Below are 20,190 nucleotides of genomic sequence, written 5' to 3'. Positions count from 1 at the left end.
ATGCTTATGCCACATCGGCTACATACAAATCAGCAATCTGCCCAGACTGATTTAATTTATGCTTTAGTCTGTGAGACGCTTATGTGAGACATGAAATGAAGCTAGGACTTTGAAGACTCCTAATGAGAGCAAGCATGTGAGACAAACAGCTGGCAGACAAGTTTTAACAACCCAAAAAACCCCCAAAAGATGGTTGCCTATTTCTTTTAAAAATAATTTTGTTGCTGCTTTTATTTTCAAGAAGTATGTACACTTGGAGAATAAAGCTGAGGCTTTTTTAGCCCCATTGATGTCTAAATGGCAATCTCGAAATGCAAATTTCAGTCATGGGATGGCATTTAATCTGTATCAGCAGAGCACTCTGATTCCTGGATGGGATCTTGGCAATTTAGTCCATTCACTTATATTTACATTCCAGAGGTGGATGTTGGTTCAGAGGAAGCCCGAGGATGGGAACAAGGCAGAAACATTTATCACTTTATCATGTGAAATGGTGTTTAGTCCTTCTGGGAAGTTCAAGTCTCTGTGTAGTTAGCAGCTGGGCCAGTCCATTCATCAGCATCATAAATATGGTCAATGACATCACCAGCACATAGTGGCTAATGCTGCAAGGAGAAGACAAATAAAAGAAGTGAGAGAAAAATGCAGATTTACAGAGTAAAAAAATCCCCTGGCATAAACAACCCTCTGAATATTTTAGTTCTTTTTAACTAGGCCTAATTATTGGCCTAGTATGTAATTTCATATATGCTGCTCCTAGACGACAACTATTATAGCAGCACTATCATGTAAAAATCAAAATAAAATGACAAAATAAAATGGTGGGGACAACAGAAAACACAACTAAAGCATATACCGAGTGAATAAGAGGTACTGGGTGTATTTTTCATTCCAGTGGGTAATTCAACATATGTGACTGAAACCATTGCAAAACTTGCATTCGCTGTGAACTGACAATGCAGAATCTAGGCAGAACTTGCCATCAGGTAGACACTCCTTGGTAGTAAGACAACTCAGATTATTTATGTCAGAGAAATAACAAGTCAGATTATTTATTTCTAGAGAAAACATTATTCCAGTGATGAGCAGCTTTAAGAAAAAAAAACCCAATTATTTTTCACTCAACATTTCTAAAAACTGCAGAATTCTCTGCTGTGGTAACACATGGTTTCAAAGAGATTAAACAAATTAGTTCAAGAGTGGCTAATAAACACAATATGAAGATGCAGCTTCTGAGTTCGGAAGACCCTAAGTCACTAACGATTAAAAGGATAACAAGCAGAGAGCTTGTTCTCCACTCACTCAAATTCTGGTACCTGATGTTCACTAGTGTTACAGATGGGCTATTTAGGGTCAGACTGAGACTTGACCTAGGATATTCAGCATCTTGTGTTCAATGTCTGAATTGAGCTGCTGTTAATGTAAACCACTAGCCATTAAGGAATTAGAATTTTTCCAAATACAGTGACATTTCAGGCTAGAGTTGCTGCAGTCGTGTTCATCACACATCCAGTGCAGCTGTTTGTTTTTTTCCTGGGACTACTGAAGACATAGGCATTCTGACACAAGAGGTACCCATACCTCCTCATGCACCCATACCCACTATTTCAAGGCAAATGGCTCTTTAGGACGAGTAGGGTAACTTCAGACTCAATGAAGTCTGAGTTTAGTCACAAAAAGGGATTGCAAGAAGCACTTGCCAGTTTAATGACCTGGAATTTCTGCCAGAGGCCTCATTCCATTTGAGAGTTGAGCCACAGAAGAGCAGTAAAGCTCATAATGCTGACGCTATCAATCCTCACAACCCTGAGACTGGTGCTAGCCTAGTGCAATTTAGCTCTGTGAAATGGAGAAGCACTAGCTCTTAACAAAGCTAGGCCAATAACCAGTGTGAGAAAATAAAAATAATCCAGAAAGTTCATGAACAGGAGTTCTCCCACAGATACCAGCAACCAAAGGAGCTGAGGTCTGACCAAAGTGGATGGAGAACACTGAAAGGGACTTGACTCATGCTACAAGATTTTTCTGTTTCAGTTGAGTCTGACTAAACGGTCTTATAAATACCTTGCTCAAAATACATAGTTCTAAGAAATCAATTACAAAAATCCACCAGCACAAATGGGTTCAGACCTCAACAAGCATAATCCACCTCAACAGCCTGCACCTTACACCTGTGTAAACTCCCACTTGTATGCAGCACAACTGAAAATACTCACTAATGTGAACAGCTCAAGGGTTAAAGTATCAGATAGGAACCATCTTTCCTACATGCTTCTCCTATAAGCATCTCCCCCTCTCCAGCTTTAGCTAAGCAGAGCAGCATGCCTACAAGAGCCATACTCCTGCCCTGTTTCTGTGGGGAAGCTGTAAGAAGACAGAGCAAGAGCATGAAGTCAGGCACAAAGCCTGCTTTCACCTGGTCAGTGCACTTCGGACTTCGGAGTTCACAGCACATTTACAATAACAAAGATAACACAACTCCCTCAACAGCTGCCCTTGGGAGTCCACCTGGGTGTGTTACAGGTTTGATTTCAGTTCTCCATGGGAAAGGACATGTTGCCAACTGGAAGTCAAACCCTCGTTGCAGTTATCTTCATGGCATAATGTGCCCTTGGGGACTGTACAAAGCACCACAGGTACAGAAGTTTGCAGGGCTCTTAAGGGAACAGCCACTCTGCTAAATAGCTGGATGGCTTAATGTCTCACGCATTACTGGTAACACCTCAGCTTTCCTTCTCACCTGGCACCAGAACTGCAGTTTTTCATGTAAGTAGCAACACCACTATCCTTCTAGTTTTCAAAGAAAGCTTGAATGAGAAATCTGAAAATCAGAAGCCAAATGAAGACCCTGCCTTTATTCCTACAGACACCCTGAGAGAGTCACCAGAGGATCGGTGACCTGCTGCCATCAGCATGGTCCTTACACAGACATCTGAGTTCCTGTCCACCCCAAAGGAGCTCTTCCAGATGCAGGTGCTAATCAATGATTTTGGAGGGCACAGAGAAGGCCTTTCTCAAAGGAAAAAAAGTCTCCACAAACTCTGCTTAGCTACCTGTCAGTCGAGGGACTGGGTCCTTCGTACTTTTGTAAAAGAGAGAGTGCTGTGCACACTTGTCCCTTGCTATACTGCAAAAGGCTGAATAGTTATGCTCCTTTATTAAAATATCAGATGTTCGGAGTAAAGAAATATATATATATTATGCCATAGAGCACAATTAAAAACAATTTCAGTCTACTTGTCACATAATTACAAACAGCCAGCATCTCTAGGGCTATCAGCAACTGGTACTGCAGTGCCTGCAGGCAGCTCTGCCTGGTAAATTAGTTCTCAGGCTGGGGTAATGCTGTAATTAAACAAACAAAGCAAGATTCTTACAGGTATATGTCACAACAGCAGTGGCAAAATCTTGATCCCTGTACAAACCCAGAACTGCACCCTTGACTGGATCTGTAGTTACAGTGAAGCAGGTAATTGTCAAAAGAAGTTTACTCCATCAGAAGTCAAACCTGAGCTAGTAAGAAAAAGGACCGAAATTCCAGGCTCCAGACAAGTTAGATCCATGTGGAGGAAGAAGAGGCAATAAACATTTTATGGCTGGACTAGATGATCTTCAAGGTCTTTTCCAACTAGATGATTCTGTGATTCTGTGAAACAGGCACAAGAGAATAGCATAGTGGGGCACAGTGGAGCAATGCTTATAAAGGATGAGATGAGCAGGGACAGCTAACAGTAGAGAACAGGTAGCTGGTGTAGGGGATCACGGATGATCTAAGGTAAGGTGGCACTGTTCAATGGAAAGGTGAGTGCCCTATGTATGGATCAAGGTCAACAGGCAACTGGTGCTAGGAAGACACCTGTTTTGGTGGCAAGGAACCAAAAGGAGAACATATGAGGTACTACCATCTCCTGGCTTTGTTTGTGACAGTGTACATCAGTAAGAAGTATTAATCAAAGACAAGAAGAATCAAAGTCAGTAAAAAATGAGGGAGGGCAGCAGGGGGAATCAATCTTGCTCCAAAATGTGGCTTTCTCCCAAGACAGGCTAATTCCTAAGATGGCAGACCTGATTAGAAGCTGGGAAGACAGGAAGATGGAATAAGTTACCATAGCAATTAAAACACTAGAAATAAAACAAGTAAAATAAAAACAACTTGTGCAAGGACTTGGAAGAGCACTCTCCAGAAGAGTCTGAGGACCTTACTTCTACATGACATGCTACTTTGAACGGTGGGGATTGTTCCCAAGCACACACTGAGACCCTAGATTTAGATTCTGAATTTTAAGTTCCCTGCATTTCCAGCCAGGATCCCACACCCTCTCTCCTCTGTTTCACACAAAACAAATCACAAAGCACATCGCTCCTAGCTCCTGTTTCAGAAATTCTTGGTAAACACTGTTTTCTTCCTAGTTACAAGATCTTTGTTTTAACAGTCAGACCTAGAAGCCCCAGCATCCCAAACCTGAAATGGATTGTTATCCTAAAGCCTAAAAAACAGTCTCCTGTGCTTTATCTATGTCCCCTGAACTTTGAAACTGCAAAACAGTTCAGACTGTATCTTTATCTGCCAGCAACTGTTATAAAAGAGGGAGTAGTACAGTATGTGTCTGTGTAAAACTATATAATACTGTCATATAAAGAAGGTTTAGAGTTTATCTTGACTATCTGAACATACAGCTATTTACAAATTGTATATCCTGTATAGATAGATATAGCCTTTAAAGGCTATATCTATCTATAGAGATCTACATAGATAAACATACCTTTTATGCCATAGACAAATTATTTTAGTGACAAGCTGAAAAACTAGCTATTCCATTTGTCTGTTATTCAAAAATAATCTGTCCGAACAAGCTTCTCATAATCATGTACTACACACTAATATATCAAAAATACCAGGAAAACTGCTTAATTATATTTATGAAATATAATGGTGTGTTCATCTAGGGCATATGATGCAATTTAGGGTGACCTCAAGATATATAGGTAGAGGGTAAGGTTAGCAGACCTCAGAAGCTTGCGTAAGCCACTGCTGAGTTCTGCATTCACTGCAAGATTATTATCCTGTTATTATATAAAAACAATGAAAAGCACTCTCTGAAAAACAAGTTCACATTGATTTTGGCATGACCATTAAGCAAAGGGGCTTTAAAACTTTCTAAGAAGCCATAAATATTTATGGTAATTGATAATTTACTGAGAGAAGGGAATCAATGGTGCATTGATAATCTGCTGAATGTGGTAATACAGTACTGTATGTTGGACCTGTTGTTGCTCAGCATTTCATTAATGATCTGGAAGAGTGGGAAAAGTAGAAATGTCTCTAAATTCAAAGATAGTACTTAAGTGGCATGGTGAATTCAGATGGAAGAATAAAGACATCACATTGTTAAGGCAGATATGAGGCACAGTAAAATGACATGCAGTGTGGTTAAGGCATGGTAGAATGAGATGTAAAAACAGAAGTTAGGGGTGAAATTGAGAGAAAAAAAAAAAAAAAGTATGTTAGTTCAGTAAACAAACCCTACTTCCAGACAATGACAGAGATCCACTAGGAAACAAAACATCACCATAAAAAAGCAGTGAAGGTCTTTTTATCACAAGGGATTTAAAAAACAGCTCTTACACATGAAACTTCTGAGAACTGGTATTGGAATATCTAAGTATTGCCTAATGAGGGTTTCCTACTGAACTTGCACATCATTAGTAAGAGAGGACATATGAAAGTTTTGAAGCGTGGTAGTTAGAAAATCCATAGAAAGCTATCACCACAAAAAAGAATTAACATGGAAATATACATCAGAAGCTTTGCAAATGCGGCACATATACCACTGGACTCTGACAAGACTTTAGAGGAACTAATCTTCACTGGGCAATTAAATTGCTGCTCTTCCACCTGTGATTTCAATGATGTAGTAACTAGTAACACAAAATGAATCCTGATAATTGCACATGCACACACACACAGTTCCTATCAGTGTCTCAAAAAAAAAAAAGGAAAAAAAAAAAGGTGAGAGCAACTGTCCCTAAGGGTGCTCCTATTCTTTGTTCCTTGTTCCATGAAATCCTACACAGGTTTCGAGCCATCATTTCCTTAACTGACCCAGCCTTCTCGCAAAAATTTTGGCAACACCTAAAATGTCAACTGAGATGGGATATTTTCAGACCTTGCTGTCAAAGCAACAACACACAACACTGCAGTGGGAATGCCACAGACCTGTCACTGGAGTTGCAACAGGAAGACAGGAAAAAGCCATGTTAGCATCTCTCTCCCACTGTTCTTGGGAATTGCCCAAAACCCCATGAAGCTCATATTCCCTGTCAGGAATGAACAAACAAACAAAAAAATCTTCTACTGTTGCCTGCTAATTTTGCAAGCTTGAAGATCATACATGAAAAATCCGGTCAGAGGAGAAAGTTCAGGTGCCAAAATATTGCTCATGCTAGGTAAAAGGACCACTTCAGCTCTGCACCTATAACTTCACCTCTTTTCTTATGCAACCCAGTCATTTCTATCTCATGTGCATACACACACATACATATAAAACATATATAGACTACAATAAAATAACGCAGGTAGCAAAGTCAAGCACTCAGAAGTGAAGTAATGACAAATTTAAGGCTGCCTGAGCATTATGCATTACCACGTTAAAAATTAATCACAAATTATTCTTTTGAAAGTACTTTTTCAGTGCTTTCTTCAGTGCTCAAAACACACATATGAAGAGGCAGAATTACGGTTGTGCATAAGGAGCTCCCCTAAACTCTTCAGGATAAGGCAAACTTCCAGCTGAAATGGATCCAACAATCTATCAATGTTGTAAATTTCTATGCTATGAAGACCATATTTCAGAGAAGTTGTTTTTGGGTACTTGCAATAATTTATATTTTTGCTTGCTAACTCCCAATTAGCTTCTTGACCAGCAGAACAGAGCTTTTCTAAGGTCTTTAATATCCTTGTTAATCTGCACAGGAATTCAAATCAAAGGAAAGGCCATCTGATTTACCATAAACTGACCATAGAAAGGAAGTGTGATGTTAAAGCATCGCTTCCACTGTTTGATCTAACTGTATCTCCTCGCATTAGGAACCTTCAAAGAAAACAGGTAGAACACATGTGCACATGTGTGTACACGCATGCATGCGCTAGAGGGAATGTCGGGGCTCAGCAAAGTACAGAGCAAATATAGGCTAAAGAGAATATTAACAATGAGTCACTATTCAACTGCTGTTTAAATACCAGTGTCAAGTGACCAGATTGGCTGGATAATTAACAACACATTCCCTACTAAACTTATTACAGCATATTATCTATTCCACAGCTCATGGAAGGTAAATCTGGAATGTGTATTCCTCGTATTTGTTATTTCTGGACTACTCACAAATAAGACACGGTTGAAAAACCTACCCCATGATGTATGTTGTGGAGTCTAGTACGACTCAATGCAAAAGAAATTCTTTCGTTTTAGCTGTGATTTCTATGTTTAAATGCTACAGATTTACTCTTTCCCAACTAAGGTGAGGATAAACGCATGGGTCTTGGTAGTCACCAACATATTTGCACAAGGTTCATTAATTCACAGGGGATTGTATATGGAGGCTTAACTAGATTCAAGACAATTAACAATTTTGATAAGTTGTTATTGTAACAGTGATTACAACTAATTAAAATGCAAAACAGTAATTAAAATATTTTTTGCATAATGACCGTTCTTTAGAAATCAAACAAATCCTACTACTGTGTTTCTTGCCATGCTAGCTTCATTACTTACTCCATGTTGCTCTGGAACAGATTTTAAGACACAAGTTTTAGCTTGGGATATATGTACACGTATATACGTGTGCACATATGCATGCACATGCATTTTAAGTACAGGGAACACCACCGAAGCATTAGATTAAGGAAAGTAATTGGAAAAAATTACAAGAGTTCTGAGTAGATAAACAACAGTATTAACCTATGAGCCTTTTAAAAATGCAATGGAGGCAAAAAAATACTGTACCTTGTTCCAATATCCAGCCAGCTTCCATAATCTTTAACCAAAAAGAAAAAATGCTAGGAAATAAAACAACTTTGATTAGTACATCAACATTGCACAATTTGAAACACAAAATTAAAAACCATGTTTTCAGGCTGTTTACTCCAAGCCTCTAATTCGTCAAGTAGAACAAGGGCAAGACCTTTCCAGGAATGCTCATTTGGACCAAAGTAAAGAATAGTCTAGGAGCCAGAAATAGATTTAACATGGTATCAGACACAAACAGCTGAAGATGGACTAAGTTCTGTCAAACTGGGCTTGCAAGAAACTGAAGATTACCAGCAGAGAACATTTTCAATAAGAAAAGCCAAGTCACCTTATTGCTTGTAATAACAGGATCCCAGATAATGTCTAGTGCCAGAGAGAAGGCTGCATATTGTTCTCATGGAATTCTGCCACAAATTTCTTTGGGCAACTCTGGCAGTTCCCCAGCTGTAAAATGGGAATAATGTTGGGAGAAGATAGCACTTGTCTATTAGTGAATCCCCCAAATTCTAGCTGGTGGCCACATTGATTCAAGACCACAAAACAGTTCTTTTTTTTCCTGCCAACTTTCTCATTTCTTGACATATACACAGCTCCTGCACATCAAACCTCTCTGATAATATTTTGTTTTGCACACCAAGTACATATTTGCCAATTGTTTTTAAATAGTTAAACCAAAATAGGAGAATATGTGAGATATAAGACCTGGATATACTGAGGCCTGCTACACACCACTACATGCCTGCACTCTTCTTTTGGTCTAGTTTGATTTTATTAGTGAAATGCTATGAGTATGATTTACTGATATTTCAATCCTTTTCCTGTGGAAGTTACCAAAATCAGATTAGTAACACAGATTTATTTGAAACTACACAAAACTATACCTTCTTCATGTCTTACTCTACAGACAAATTAGTCATTATTTGGCTTTTTGCTCACTGTTTTTCCTATCAGGTGAGATCCACAGATCACACTGTACAAGGAAATCACATCAGGAATGCTTACTCCAAAGGGATGTAACTAAACCAGCATGTACAAAGTGAGAACACCAGCTCTATGTGCTGCTTTGGAAAGGTTTCTGTTTAGCCTGTGATACCCAGTGGCACTGCTTGCTGGTCTGAAGACAGTTTGAGGGGGCAACAAAAACATACTTTTAATCTGTAAAATTTACGTCGGGATATTGTTCAGCTTTGGGTTGTTTTAGCTGGCTTGGTTTGTGGATGCAAGCTTTCTGAAGATAGCATTTCCTAACAGCTTATTACAAAGGGCACAAAGTGTCTCTTTGGATGTAGCTAATCCCCTGGATTCCGACAACTTTAACAGAGTTGGTGAGTAATGCATTTCTCCTTTTCCTCTCTTTTTCAAGGGAAGGTGGGGTGAGTAAAAGGTTCAAAAATTAACTAAACACTGCATACAGCTAAAACAGATATTCTTATTTAAATTCTTCCTAAGAATTTGATTGGAAAACACATTAAAAAACTCTGAACGATAACTTATTACTTCATTTTTGTCTCTTATTATTATGAGAATATTGCTCCTTCAGAAGCATTAATTACATGAAATTCAAAGAGCGGTGACTGGAGGAGTTTTATCTCTAAATTATGCTAGGATTTCAATCCGATTCACTGTCCTAGTTATAAAAACTTTGAAGTCTCAAACAAATTCAGATCTCTCCAGATAGAGTTAGGAGAGCTCTCTGGTTCTTGATCTTATTTGAAGAGAATGTGCAACAACAACTTACCAAAGCCATAATGTCTGAAAGAACAAGAACAATGAGGAAAAGGCTGCAAAGAAAAGAAAAAAAAAAAAAGAGAACCAGACCATCAACCTTTATTCATGGCCACAGATGTTACAAAGCTTATTAAAACCCCCATAAAGAAATTAAAATAAGATATGATTTCTTGCACTTGCCTTTCAATGAGTCAGATAGATTTCAGTTTATTAGAGAACAGTTAAAATATATGGCTAGAACATCTGGCATTTGTAATCCCACCCTGCTTGAAAAAGACATTTCACATTAACAGAGTTTCAATTTTGCTACAAAGGAATCTAACACGAGTCATTTACCAGAGAACAAGAGCATCTTACAAACAGCGCCTGCCCACAGATACCTGAGCTCATCAGTCCTATCCTGACAAGCACCCTGGTGGGTAGGAGACTGCTAAAGATGGTGCTCACCCCACTTACCAACCCCTGGGTGCCCGTAAACTGCTCTGAGAACACCCAGCATTTTGGTAGCACACTCCCAAACCCATGGGCCTGTCAGGCAGCAGGTTACTTCTGGAAAGTAGGCTGCGGCCAGTAAAAAGAACCAGGAGGGAGCACAGAGAGCTAGTTTTCCCCCCCATTAACCTAATCTTCTTTTCATTAAACTATGTAAATCCTAAATTACATGAAAGCAATTGCCATAACTGGTTAAAACTAGTTTCTAAGTTAATGACACTGAAGCAATGTTGCAAACAGCTGACCCATTAACTGAAAAGTCTTTAACTAGAATACAGTTAATTTATCAGTACTACCATCATAAATCCACAAGGGTTTTTTTGGGAAAATGTCCTGCTGCAGCGCTGCATGAACATGTACTGGAGGGACACCCATACCAATGACTCCTGATGAGGAAGTTTCTGATATTGCCTAGGTCAGCTATGCTTCATTAGTAAATAAGGATGCAACAAACCAGCTGTAGCTCAGATGCACTGAAAGGCCTTCCTCCACTTACCTATGGCTTGGATAGGATGTTGCAATCTTGTAGTGCCTAGGAGGCACTCAGCTAGAGGCCTGTTTTCATAGGCAAGCTCCAAGAACATATTCTGACAGAACATTCCCCATGAACAGCAAAAAAAATTTAATCTGTAAACAGGGAGTTCAGGAGCAATTTGTCCAAATCACAAAAAACTACTTTTTGCCCTTCTGAACTGCAGGAAGCCTTTCACAACAGAAGGACAACACTAATTTCAGGGCATGTTTATACACTGCAAAGACAAGACTGTCTCCTGTGAGGACTTAATTTATCTAGCAGGGGCAGCAAGAGCAATAAAGAGTGCAGCACAGACTTCAGGACGCTCTGACAATCAGAGCACAACCTCTCCAGGGATCCTGGGGGCGTCTTGTGGTTTCTGCCTCGTTCCCAGGCTGATGCTGTGGCAGAATCACTGCTACTGTTACCTGAGCACAGCTAAATGAAGCTGGCACAAATACCAGCTGGACTTACAACCACAGCCTCATAAAGCGGCACAGATGTACTCATGTCCCCTGGTTTAAGAAGTTGATATTGTTTCCCCTCTCACACACTCTGATGCACATTCCATAAAAGCTTGCAATATCACCAGTGTTGCCAAGGCAAGCATTCACAAGTTAGGAAATGCTGACCTTTATGATGCCTGAGCCCTAAAAATGGAAATTGTTAGCTGGTCTTCTGAGCAACCCCAATTCCTCAATGCAGCCCTGCTCTCGTATAAGTCTTAGTGAGAAGGACGAATACTCTTCCTTGGGGGTCCAGGAACAGCCCAAGTACACTGCACACACAGCTAAGGCAGAGAAGGTAAAAGCGATGGTGAACCTTGTGCCATCCCTCCAACAAGAAGTCAGATTTCAGGATGCCCTGTCCCTTGTTAGTGTCGTGGGGTGTTGTAGAAGGAGACAACAGGCAGGGCACAGGCAGGATGAAAACAAACAGAAAGGCAGAGGTCACCACACCGAGCAAAGGCAGCTTCCTCCTGCAATATGCAGGACAGAGTCCCTGCGGTCCCCCTGCCACAGACAGCAAGAGTTTTTGTCAACCCCACACAACATCCCATGGTAACAAATTCAAAATCGCATGGCTGACAGGGACCTTCTCCATCTCAGCACCATCTGTAATCTCACTTGATGAGCAGGGGATTCAGTCATGTGCACTGGGTCCACTGAAAGGGGTAGGGAGGGCTAACAGTTAATACAAATTTTGAGACAGTGAAAAGCATGAGGGTATTTCAAGTCTGGATACAGCACTCTGCAAGGCTGGACACCCATGTCACATTCTCTCTGAAAAGTCTTTAGAGATGGGGGAAAGGACTAGCAGTCATTGAAAAAAATATGTAATACTGAACACACCTAGGAAGCACTGAACTGCAATGGACAGGCATCCAGCCTTTTTTTTTTTAAATGCTTTTTGTGATGAGGTCGGTGCTATAAAGCTATAAACTGGTTACATTATAAATGGGTTACTTTAAAAATATTATAAAGTGCTCCTTCTGTGTATCAGAATACAAACAAAGAATATTAAATATCTGATTGTTTCAGACAGGGCCAACACTTCCATTTATACTCATTTATCACTAAGAAAAGAATTCCTGAGCTTGCAAAAATCACTGAACAAAACCCCAAACCATAATAACAAATAAAAGTAACAATATGATCTACTGTTTTTTTTTTAAATTTAGACTGAGATTTGACAATTCTGAATTCTTGCAAAATAGATTTGAAAACCTTACTAATGCAGAAACAGCATTTACTGTACCTTTTAGAAGACAGTTGTGTTGTGACTTGAACAGCTTCAAAAGCACATGATACCAGAACAAAGGGGATTACAACCTGTTTAAAACACAAGCTACATTTTGGTTTATAGCCATATTTACAAAACAACCTGGCAGGTTGTGGAAATATTTTCCTGCTTTTGAAATTATCACAGAATGTGTATGTTACAAAAATAAAATATTGGCAAGAAAGGGTAGAAACTCATTTTGCAGGAAGTACATTTAGTAAATGAATAAAAAACCCTTTTCATAGTCATAGCTGAACTGCAGTGAAATAAACCATAAGGCAATATGGAAAACCATAATTAAAACACATTAATGATCCTCACTTAATTAATCCATTTTAGCACTAGTGATAAATACTTCAATAAGGCTAGAAAACAGAACTATTCAGATCCAATGTCTCATGGGACAGGCTGCAGAGCTCCAAGTGTAATAGGACAATCTCATCTCAACCACAAAAAAATCTGAAGACAGAATGTATTCAGTAAGGCAAGGATCACACTGCCCCTCCAAATTCAAGCCAAGCAAATGTAAACTGTTCAGTAAATTAAGAACAAACAAACAAACAAGTTAGAAACGTGAATGTTGCCTTTTGCTCTTTCCAAAGCTGACTTGTAATCCTTAAATCAGTAGTGTAAATGCATTGCTAAAACCTGTTCTCTTGCATCCAGAAGGTTTGCATTACTGACTTATGTCCTGCAGTATAACACGTAGTACACCTGTAACTTAAGACTGCTTTCCTTGGGACAGAAGCAGCAGAAAGGCAGAGGGAGGAAATACTGCTTATTTTAGCAATTAACCCATAAATTCTATGTTTCCCTTCCTGTTTGCCTCTTTACTCCTCTGGCAGATCCCTTACTCAAATATTAGAAAAGACCTCCTGCATCTTGCCTGCAAACAAAAAGTGCAATCCAATTTTTGATAGACTATTAAAAAATAATATTCATTGTAAAATGACAATCTAATCAGTAGAGCATTCAAAGCCTGTACTTAATGTAATGTAGACAGAGCTAATAAAAAATATATATCCTCAATGGTTCTGTAGATATTATACTATAGGGAAAGCTTATAATTTTTAAAATAATTTAAGTCTTTGCAACATTTAAAATTTCCATTTTAATACAATAAACAGATCTAATTCAGCTAAATTTTACTTCCATGCACTTTAGCTTCTCTCTTTTGGGAAACAGAAGGATCTGTCTCTGGTAACACAACAAAGGCTGAAAGCTTCACACATGGTTAAGAAGGCTGATGAAGCTCAAATACATATACATGATTTTGTAAATTGCAAAGTAACAACCCTGTACATGATATGTTATTTATTAAACAGTTCTTACCTTACTAGGGTAAGATTACTAACCTTCAGCACAAGCAAGCCTCCCATCATGAAGGGACTGAACACAGTCAAGAAACAATAGACAGAAGCAGGATCAAAACTGGAGAAACATGAAAAATATCTTTGAAATGGCATTTTGCATTAAAAAAAACAGAGCATCTAGTTATACCTGTATTACACTGTGCATACATAAATTTTGAAACAACTTTCTCTTCTCTTGCTCAAATATTAAATTATCAGGGACTGCCTACCTCACTTTTTTTCCTTTACAATTTTTCTCAGCTTGTGTCAGCTGTTGGTGAGCAGCTGAGCTCTCTCTGCTCACGCTGCCAATAACTTTTAATGGAAAGTGAGACAACCTCGTAACCAACAAGCTCAGGCTCTTAGGGAACATGTTACAGAGAGCAGAAATGAAATAAATTGTTATCATCATTCCACTGACTATTTCTTTAATTCTGCTGCCCTGATTTTGCTAACCGAATTGATATTTAGTGCGTCAAGTGCAGGAACAATTTTTTGTACCCTGTGTCTCAAATCAGTGAATAAAATTTACCTGTTAACAGAAGCTATGTTTCCGGTGCCAAAAAAGGCTGTCACTATAAAGAAAACCTAGAGGTATTTAAGGAAAATACATCACAGAAATGGCTACAGTAAAACACAACCAGCATTTTCCCCCCTTCATTCCAATTCACTTTCAAAATTCTATCATGAAACTACAAGAAGCTGACCCACTATTACAATTCTATACTGTATTAAGAAATTCAAAGTATTGCCTAGCTCTTCCCAAGATTTCACACATGACTATGTTAACTTTAAAAGTCAGGGACTGCCTGGGTAAGATATTAGAGTCTGTTTTGAGGCCCCTGCCAGAAAGCTGCAACTTATTTTTTCCGGGCCCTTACCTAGCAAGATAAGAACATCCCTGGACCACAATCCCAGCTGTGCATTCAAACACACATGCTTTTACAGAAAGTAGTGACAGATGTAGGTGTACCGCACACCAAAAGAGATGGCTTTATTAAGGAATTGATCGTGGAAGAGGTAGTTGGCTATGAAACAAGACTGGAGGTTCCTATGCTATCCCTCCCATAGGTTTGTTGTCCAAAGGTTATGTTGAGTCTACCCATTGCAACACAGGACTCCCATTTTTTTTTCCTTACTTGAGGGAGGGAGGACAACTCTGGCAGGATCTGTATAGCTGAAGTTTTTTTATAAACCCTACTCTTTTCATCTAGGTACAACACTTGCTGCTATACAAGCCCATGAAAGATATTATTCTACCTCCTGAGCTCATTGGGGCCCATTACAGCTCACATCTCTTCAGTCAAAGAATGTTTTTTAACTGCTTTTTTGCATCAGGCAGAGGGTTAGTCAGTGACGATGGCTGCTGTTGCCAGAGCTCCCTCTGGTCCTTCCGCTCCCGTTACAGCTCCTGCACTGGATCATTTAAGTCTTTGCATAAACAATATGCTACCAACTGTTCAGCAGAATCACTGGGATTCTACATGCTATATTTTGGAAGGATTAGGTCAGCATAAAGAAAGAAATTATGCTTCCCAAGAGTATCACATAATTTCAAATTTAGTAACACAGCAGTCTAACAGCATTGCGCAGTTCTGCCAGTTAAGATTTATAAGAACAACAGTTCTGCAATAAAATAAAAAAATACCACTAGTACATAGGTCTAATCAGAATGCTAAGCATAAGCAATCTGAATCTTCTTCTGGAAGATCAGGCTATAAGGTCCTTCAGCACATACTGACTTGGACCCTATATAGGAACCTTGAGGCAATCTTAAAATATACAGTTCACAGGGTTATAGTTGCAATGTGACTGCTCTAGTAGAAAAGGTTTCTCTTCTAATACCACTATTTCTAAACATTAAACAGCATCTAAACTAAAAAAAACACAACATCTTTTGAGCAGGTGTGTATCATATCCGGTCTCTGCAAATGAGAGATGCAAATTGTGTATTTTTTCAGGAGTTCAATAAAATACATTCAAGTGTTTTAGATTAAGATGAGATTAAAATAGTGCTACATTCAAGTGTTAGATTAAAGTAGTACAATGCTGGAGCTTTAAAAAATACAATTGCATTGTTTGGTTTTTGTTTTGGCTAATTTTTAGCATCTGGTACGGCAGTAGCTTTACTTATTTTTTGTTAAAATAGCAGAATAGCAAATGAAATTGATAAATTTACTGCAGGGTGTCTCAGTTGCTTTTCAGGTATACTCTAAAGCAAACACAAAAGTTCAACACCTAGCAAATTGGTTTCCCTCCTTCCTTAGCACTGAACTGCCTTCTTAATGAGGTCAGTATCTGTCATGCTTCCTCTGCTGCAGGTTCCCAATGTACAACAACGTTGTCCCAAATTCCAGCAGTGTAGACTCTGCAACTATCATCCACCCTCTCAGATTTGGTTATTCTATGAACTATAAAGCCTGGTTTTGCATGAACCAGTATTGAGACAACTCCCTCCTCAGCTCCAGCTGTGATAACCCACCTGCACTAGAAACCCGTATGTTCTAGACTTGCTCATAATTTCTCTCCTGCTTGCACACCCATCAGTCTTGCTGCCAAATACCTCTCACTTAACTGCAGTCCCATGCAGAAAAGGAAGAGAAAAATTACAATGTTATCAAGTCTGTACAGTATTAAAAGAAAAAATCAGCTGTAGTTTCACTTACAGTAATGCAAAATAACTGCTATGAAGTGAACAAGAACAAACAGCCCTTTCCGCCCAGGCCCATATCATTTCTAACAGCAGAAACCACATGTGATATAAATAATTCTAGGCCAGATTCTGTGAACACGTTTCGCTAAGAGTCTGCAGGAACCTTCCTCCTCATCTCATCTGCCTGGCCATGGCCAATGCCTGCCCCCTAACATTTTCTTCCTAACACACTGCCATACTCTAAAAATGACAAAATGAGAATAACTCTAATATCATCTTTTCCAACTGGTTTGTGAAGGTTGAATGAGTTCCCTCCAGCCAAAATGTAATAAAAAAACCCCAAACTGAGAACGTCTCCTTAGAAGAAAGTTTACCTCAACTGTAGTGGTCTTAAAAGACCAAACTTTTCAAAGTGGCCAAGGAGCCAGATTCCAAAACAGTGCAGTTTATACTGAATTTTTTACTACTTTATCAAAAAACATAACGTGCGAGACCAATTGTCTTTTGACCAACATTGGCTGAATTATCTTCACCAGGTTCTGTTTCCAGTCTACAAATTTTGATTGTGGGGTCTTTTGAAACAAACCCATCTTTTCCCTGGAACACAGCAACCGGCAAAAGGATACAAAGAAGAAAGCCCTGCGGACATCATCTAGGTGGAGTTGTCGAAACTGAGTTATATCAGTAGCATAGGAGAAGTTGAAAACAGCAAGCTAGAAAGACAGCAGAAGAAATCAATATGAAATATCAACTGATGTACTTTGATAGAACCACCATATTTTTACTGAAATGAATTAGAAATAAACCTCCTTCCCTATCAGCTGTTATTAAAGTAGTATTATGATGAGCACTGCAAACCTTTCCCATATTTTCATTATACTTTAATGAATCTGCCAGAAAGACTGTACAAGTGAAATGATCAAATGAACAGTGGAGCTTCCGCTGATATCTACACTAAAAACGAATTTCTATGCCTTAGACTTATCATCATCTTTTTTCATCATAAATATTCCTCACACACACACACTTCCACTGCTCACATGAGCATGTGGATAAAGACCCACAGAAATAAAAGACTGCAATTATCCTCAGTTGACTTATGTTGTGAGTGAGAATACTAAAATATTCTCCATCTCCTTCACTAGTTCTCAGCACAGTATCACTTGACCTGAAGAGAAATTGTCTTCACGGAGTTTAAGAGGTCAATGAACTCCTTTTCACTGGGGAAAAGAAAAAATTCAAGTAATAGACATTCAACACTGACAACATTTTAATTAAAAATAATCTCACATCATGAGAGAACTAAGATGGGTTCTCTAATATAAGATTTACTTTGTGGCTTATATTAACAGGCATTCTATAGATGATTTTTCTAACCTAAAAATGGGAAGCAGGGGTAAGCATTATTGTTCCTTTAACCTGAAACCAAAAGTCAGATGACATACAGGGAGTAACAACAGAAAACTTAATTACAGCTTACCTATGTTCTTTTCATTTGCCTTTGATTAATGAAGTGTTCATCACTGTTTAATATTGCTTTAATAGAATTTTATTTTAAAACAAACAGAACATCAGACCACCATCAGACAGGTAAGCATCACAGATGACTTGTAACAAGACGAAAAAGGTAGACAAGGTTCTAGAGTGGAAGAGAAAGTACATCCCACAGATGACTATGCTGTGCTAGAAACCTCTGGTTGCAATCACAGCCTTGCACTAAGTGTACATTTTTACATACAGATTCCTTTTCTATCACTTAAGACACTACAAAACATGCTCACACAAAATACATATGTAGCATAAATAAAAAGCAATTCCTGTTTTCACTTCTGATATTCAGCCTTGAATTCGTAAAATGTGATCTCTCTCAAGTTTTAAAACTGTCTTCCTTGCAGGAGAACCACAAAACCACAGTATGTGCCAGGTCCACTGTGGTGACGGCCTTCACTCAGATTTCACCTCCCGGCACCTCTCACTAATTATTATGAGCTGCAAAAGGAAGGAAAGATGTGTACTACCACTTGTCTTACAAGTGACTCTGGCCACTCCCACGCATCTGTACCCAGGTTCTCTGTGACCTGCACCAAGGACGGCATATTTCGGAGAGTGGGAGAGAGCTGTGCTGCACACCTGCCTGCCTGGCTTCACGCACCCAGATGACTCTGCAACCGGCACTTCAGATCTAACCGAATCAACGGCATAGCCACAGTTTGTTTAACCCTTGACCTAATCTAAAAGCTAAGTAGCAGTGTGAGCAGCATGGGCTTTGACAATTGCTGACAATATACTAAATTTTAAGGTGAAAGAAGTTGCACTGATTACAAAACTCTCTCTTCTCCAGGCAAATCTGAGGAGGTGGTAGATCCAAGTCAGTCTCCAGCTCCTTGTCTGCCTAATCAGAAATAAAACTCCGTTCTTGAAGAAAGAGTGGAAGGACAAAGTCAAACTAAGATTTCTGGTATTTCATGTGGGTCATTTCAGGAAACAAATTATTTCTTTTCAGTCTCTCACTCATAACTCTGCCATCAGAATAAAAAAAGTACAGCGACATTACATATAAAGAGTTACTGTACCTTATGCCGAATTAGCACTACGCTTGATGAACAGAGCTTTGTAGCCTACAGAACGTACCACTAAGTCAAACTGATTTCCTACATTCCTAGAAATGGCTCTGGTGTGGAATATCTTCAATAACATAAATTACAAACCTCTCCTACAAGGTCACATTCTCATTTCATAAAACAGCTGATACTGGCTTCCCAAACTTAAAGAAATGCAAAGTGTTGCTCTATAAAAACATTCAGAATATTTATTATATCCTCAAGGAAAAGAAAAGATAAAATGTGCTATAGCTATGCGACGCTGTTACCTTTGGTTTGAGTGAAAGACCATAGTGCTGCAGTGCTTCTTGCTCCATACTTATCCACACAAACATCAAACCAGACAGCACCAGTGGAAACAGAGCTTCATACCTGAAGAGTAACATAATAATGACAGTACTTGCAGTCACTAACAACTATTTAACATCAAATACTGACGTGTTTCTTTTCTTTTTTCTTCACACAAATGATATAACAAACACCTAGTGGCATTCTCCCCCTTCTCTCCCCATTTTTGAGAAGTACCCACAGTTGACTGGTTGAAGTTTAAAGCCATACAGTAATTAATGGTAGAAGTAGGAGAAACAGAGGCTGCTTCAGCTTTGTCATATTTTGCACCCATTTTCTCATTTGATGGCTGCCACAACACTGGATGAGTGCCCTTTGTGACATGATTAATTTTAAGAAAACTGGAATAAAATTTCAAAGAAAGAGGAAAAAAAGAAACACATTTGGCACCCATTTTCTGCACAATGGAAAATTTTGTAATGAGAGCTATTTGGAACTGAGAGGTTACAGTCCAACCTAGACAGCAATTAAGAGATTGTGTCTCTTTAGGACCTGATCACACAAACTCATTCTGGTGATCTCAGTCTAGCTCCAAGGAGAGAAGCATCTGTATAATAAAAAGAGCATTACATCTCACTGAAGTGAAACGTACTTTTCTTTCCTATATACCAATCCATCGCAATAGCAGCATCAAGTCATACTCTAACCAAGGCTGCTAAGCTGTTCGAGCTACACCCCCCCAATCTCAGAGGAG

At 39.0% G+C, this 20,190-nt stretch overlaps 1 protein-coding gene across 5 annotated transcripts in view; it reads right to left on the bottom strand.

The window, feature by feature from the left end:
• Positions 1 to 200: 200 nt before the first annotated feature.
• PIGN (phosphatidylinositol glycan anchor biosynthesis class N) overlaps positions 201 to 20,190 on the bottom strand; it is a 111,335-nt gene continuing 91,345 nt past the window's right edge. For 4 of the 5 annotated variants that reach the window (XM_074873660.1, XM_074873679.1, XM_074873689.1 and 1 more), the window contains exons 22-29: positions 19,418 to 19,520; positions 17,175 to 17,261; positions 14,428 to 14,483; positions 13,899 to 13,974; positions 12,520 to 12,593; positions 9,766 to 9,808; positions 8,004 to 8,056; positions 201 to 605 (exon numbers count right to left, since the gene is read on the bottom strand). In XM_074873660.1, the coding sequence (XP_074729761.1) occupies positions 482 to 605; positions 8,004 to 8,056; positions 9,766 to 9,808; positions 12,520 to 12,593; positions 13,899 to 13,974; positions 14,428 to 14,483; positions 17,175 to 17,261; positions 19,418 to 19,520 (616 nt within the window). In that variant the 3' untranslated portion in view covers positions 201 to 481. Of the gene's footprint in view, positions 606 to 8,003; positions 8,057 to 9,765; positions 9,809 to 12,519; positions 12,594 to 13,898; positions 13,975 to 14,427; positions 14,484 to 17,174; positions 17,262 to 18,028; positions 18,188 to 19,417; positions 19,521 to 20,190 lie in introns of those variants that run through there. The other variant, XR_012629524.1, reaches the window with a different exon arrangement.

The sequence above is a fragment of the Strix uralensis genome, chromosome 1, assembly GCF_047716275.1.
Source record: "Strix uralensis isolate ZFMK-TIS-50842 chromosome 1, bStrUra1, whole genome shotgun sequence".
Taxonomy (NCBI): Eukaryota; Metazoa; Chordata; class Aves; order Strigiformes; family Strigidae; genus Strix; species Strix uralensis.
This window is presented reverse-complemented; position numbering and strand designations above follow the sequence as displayed.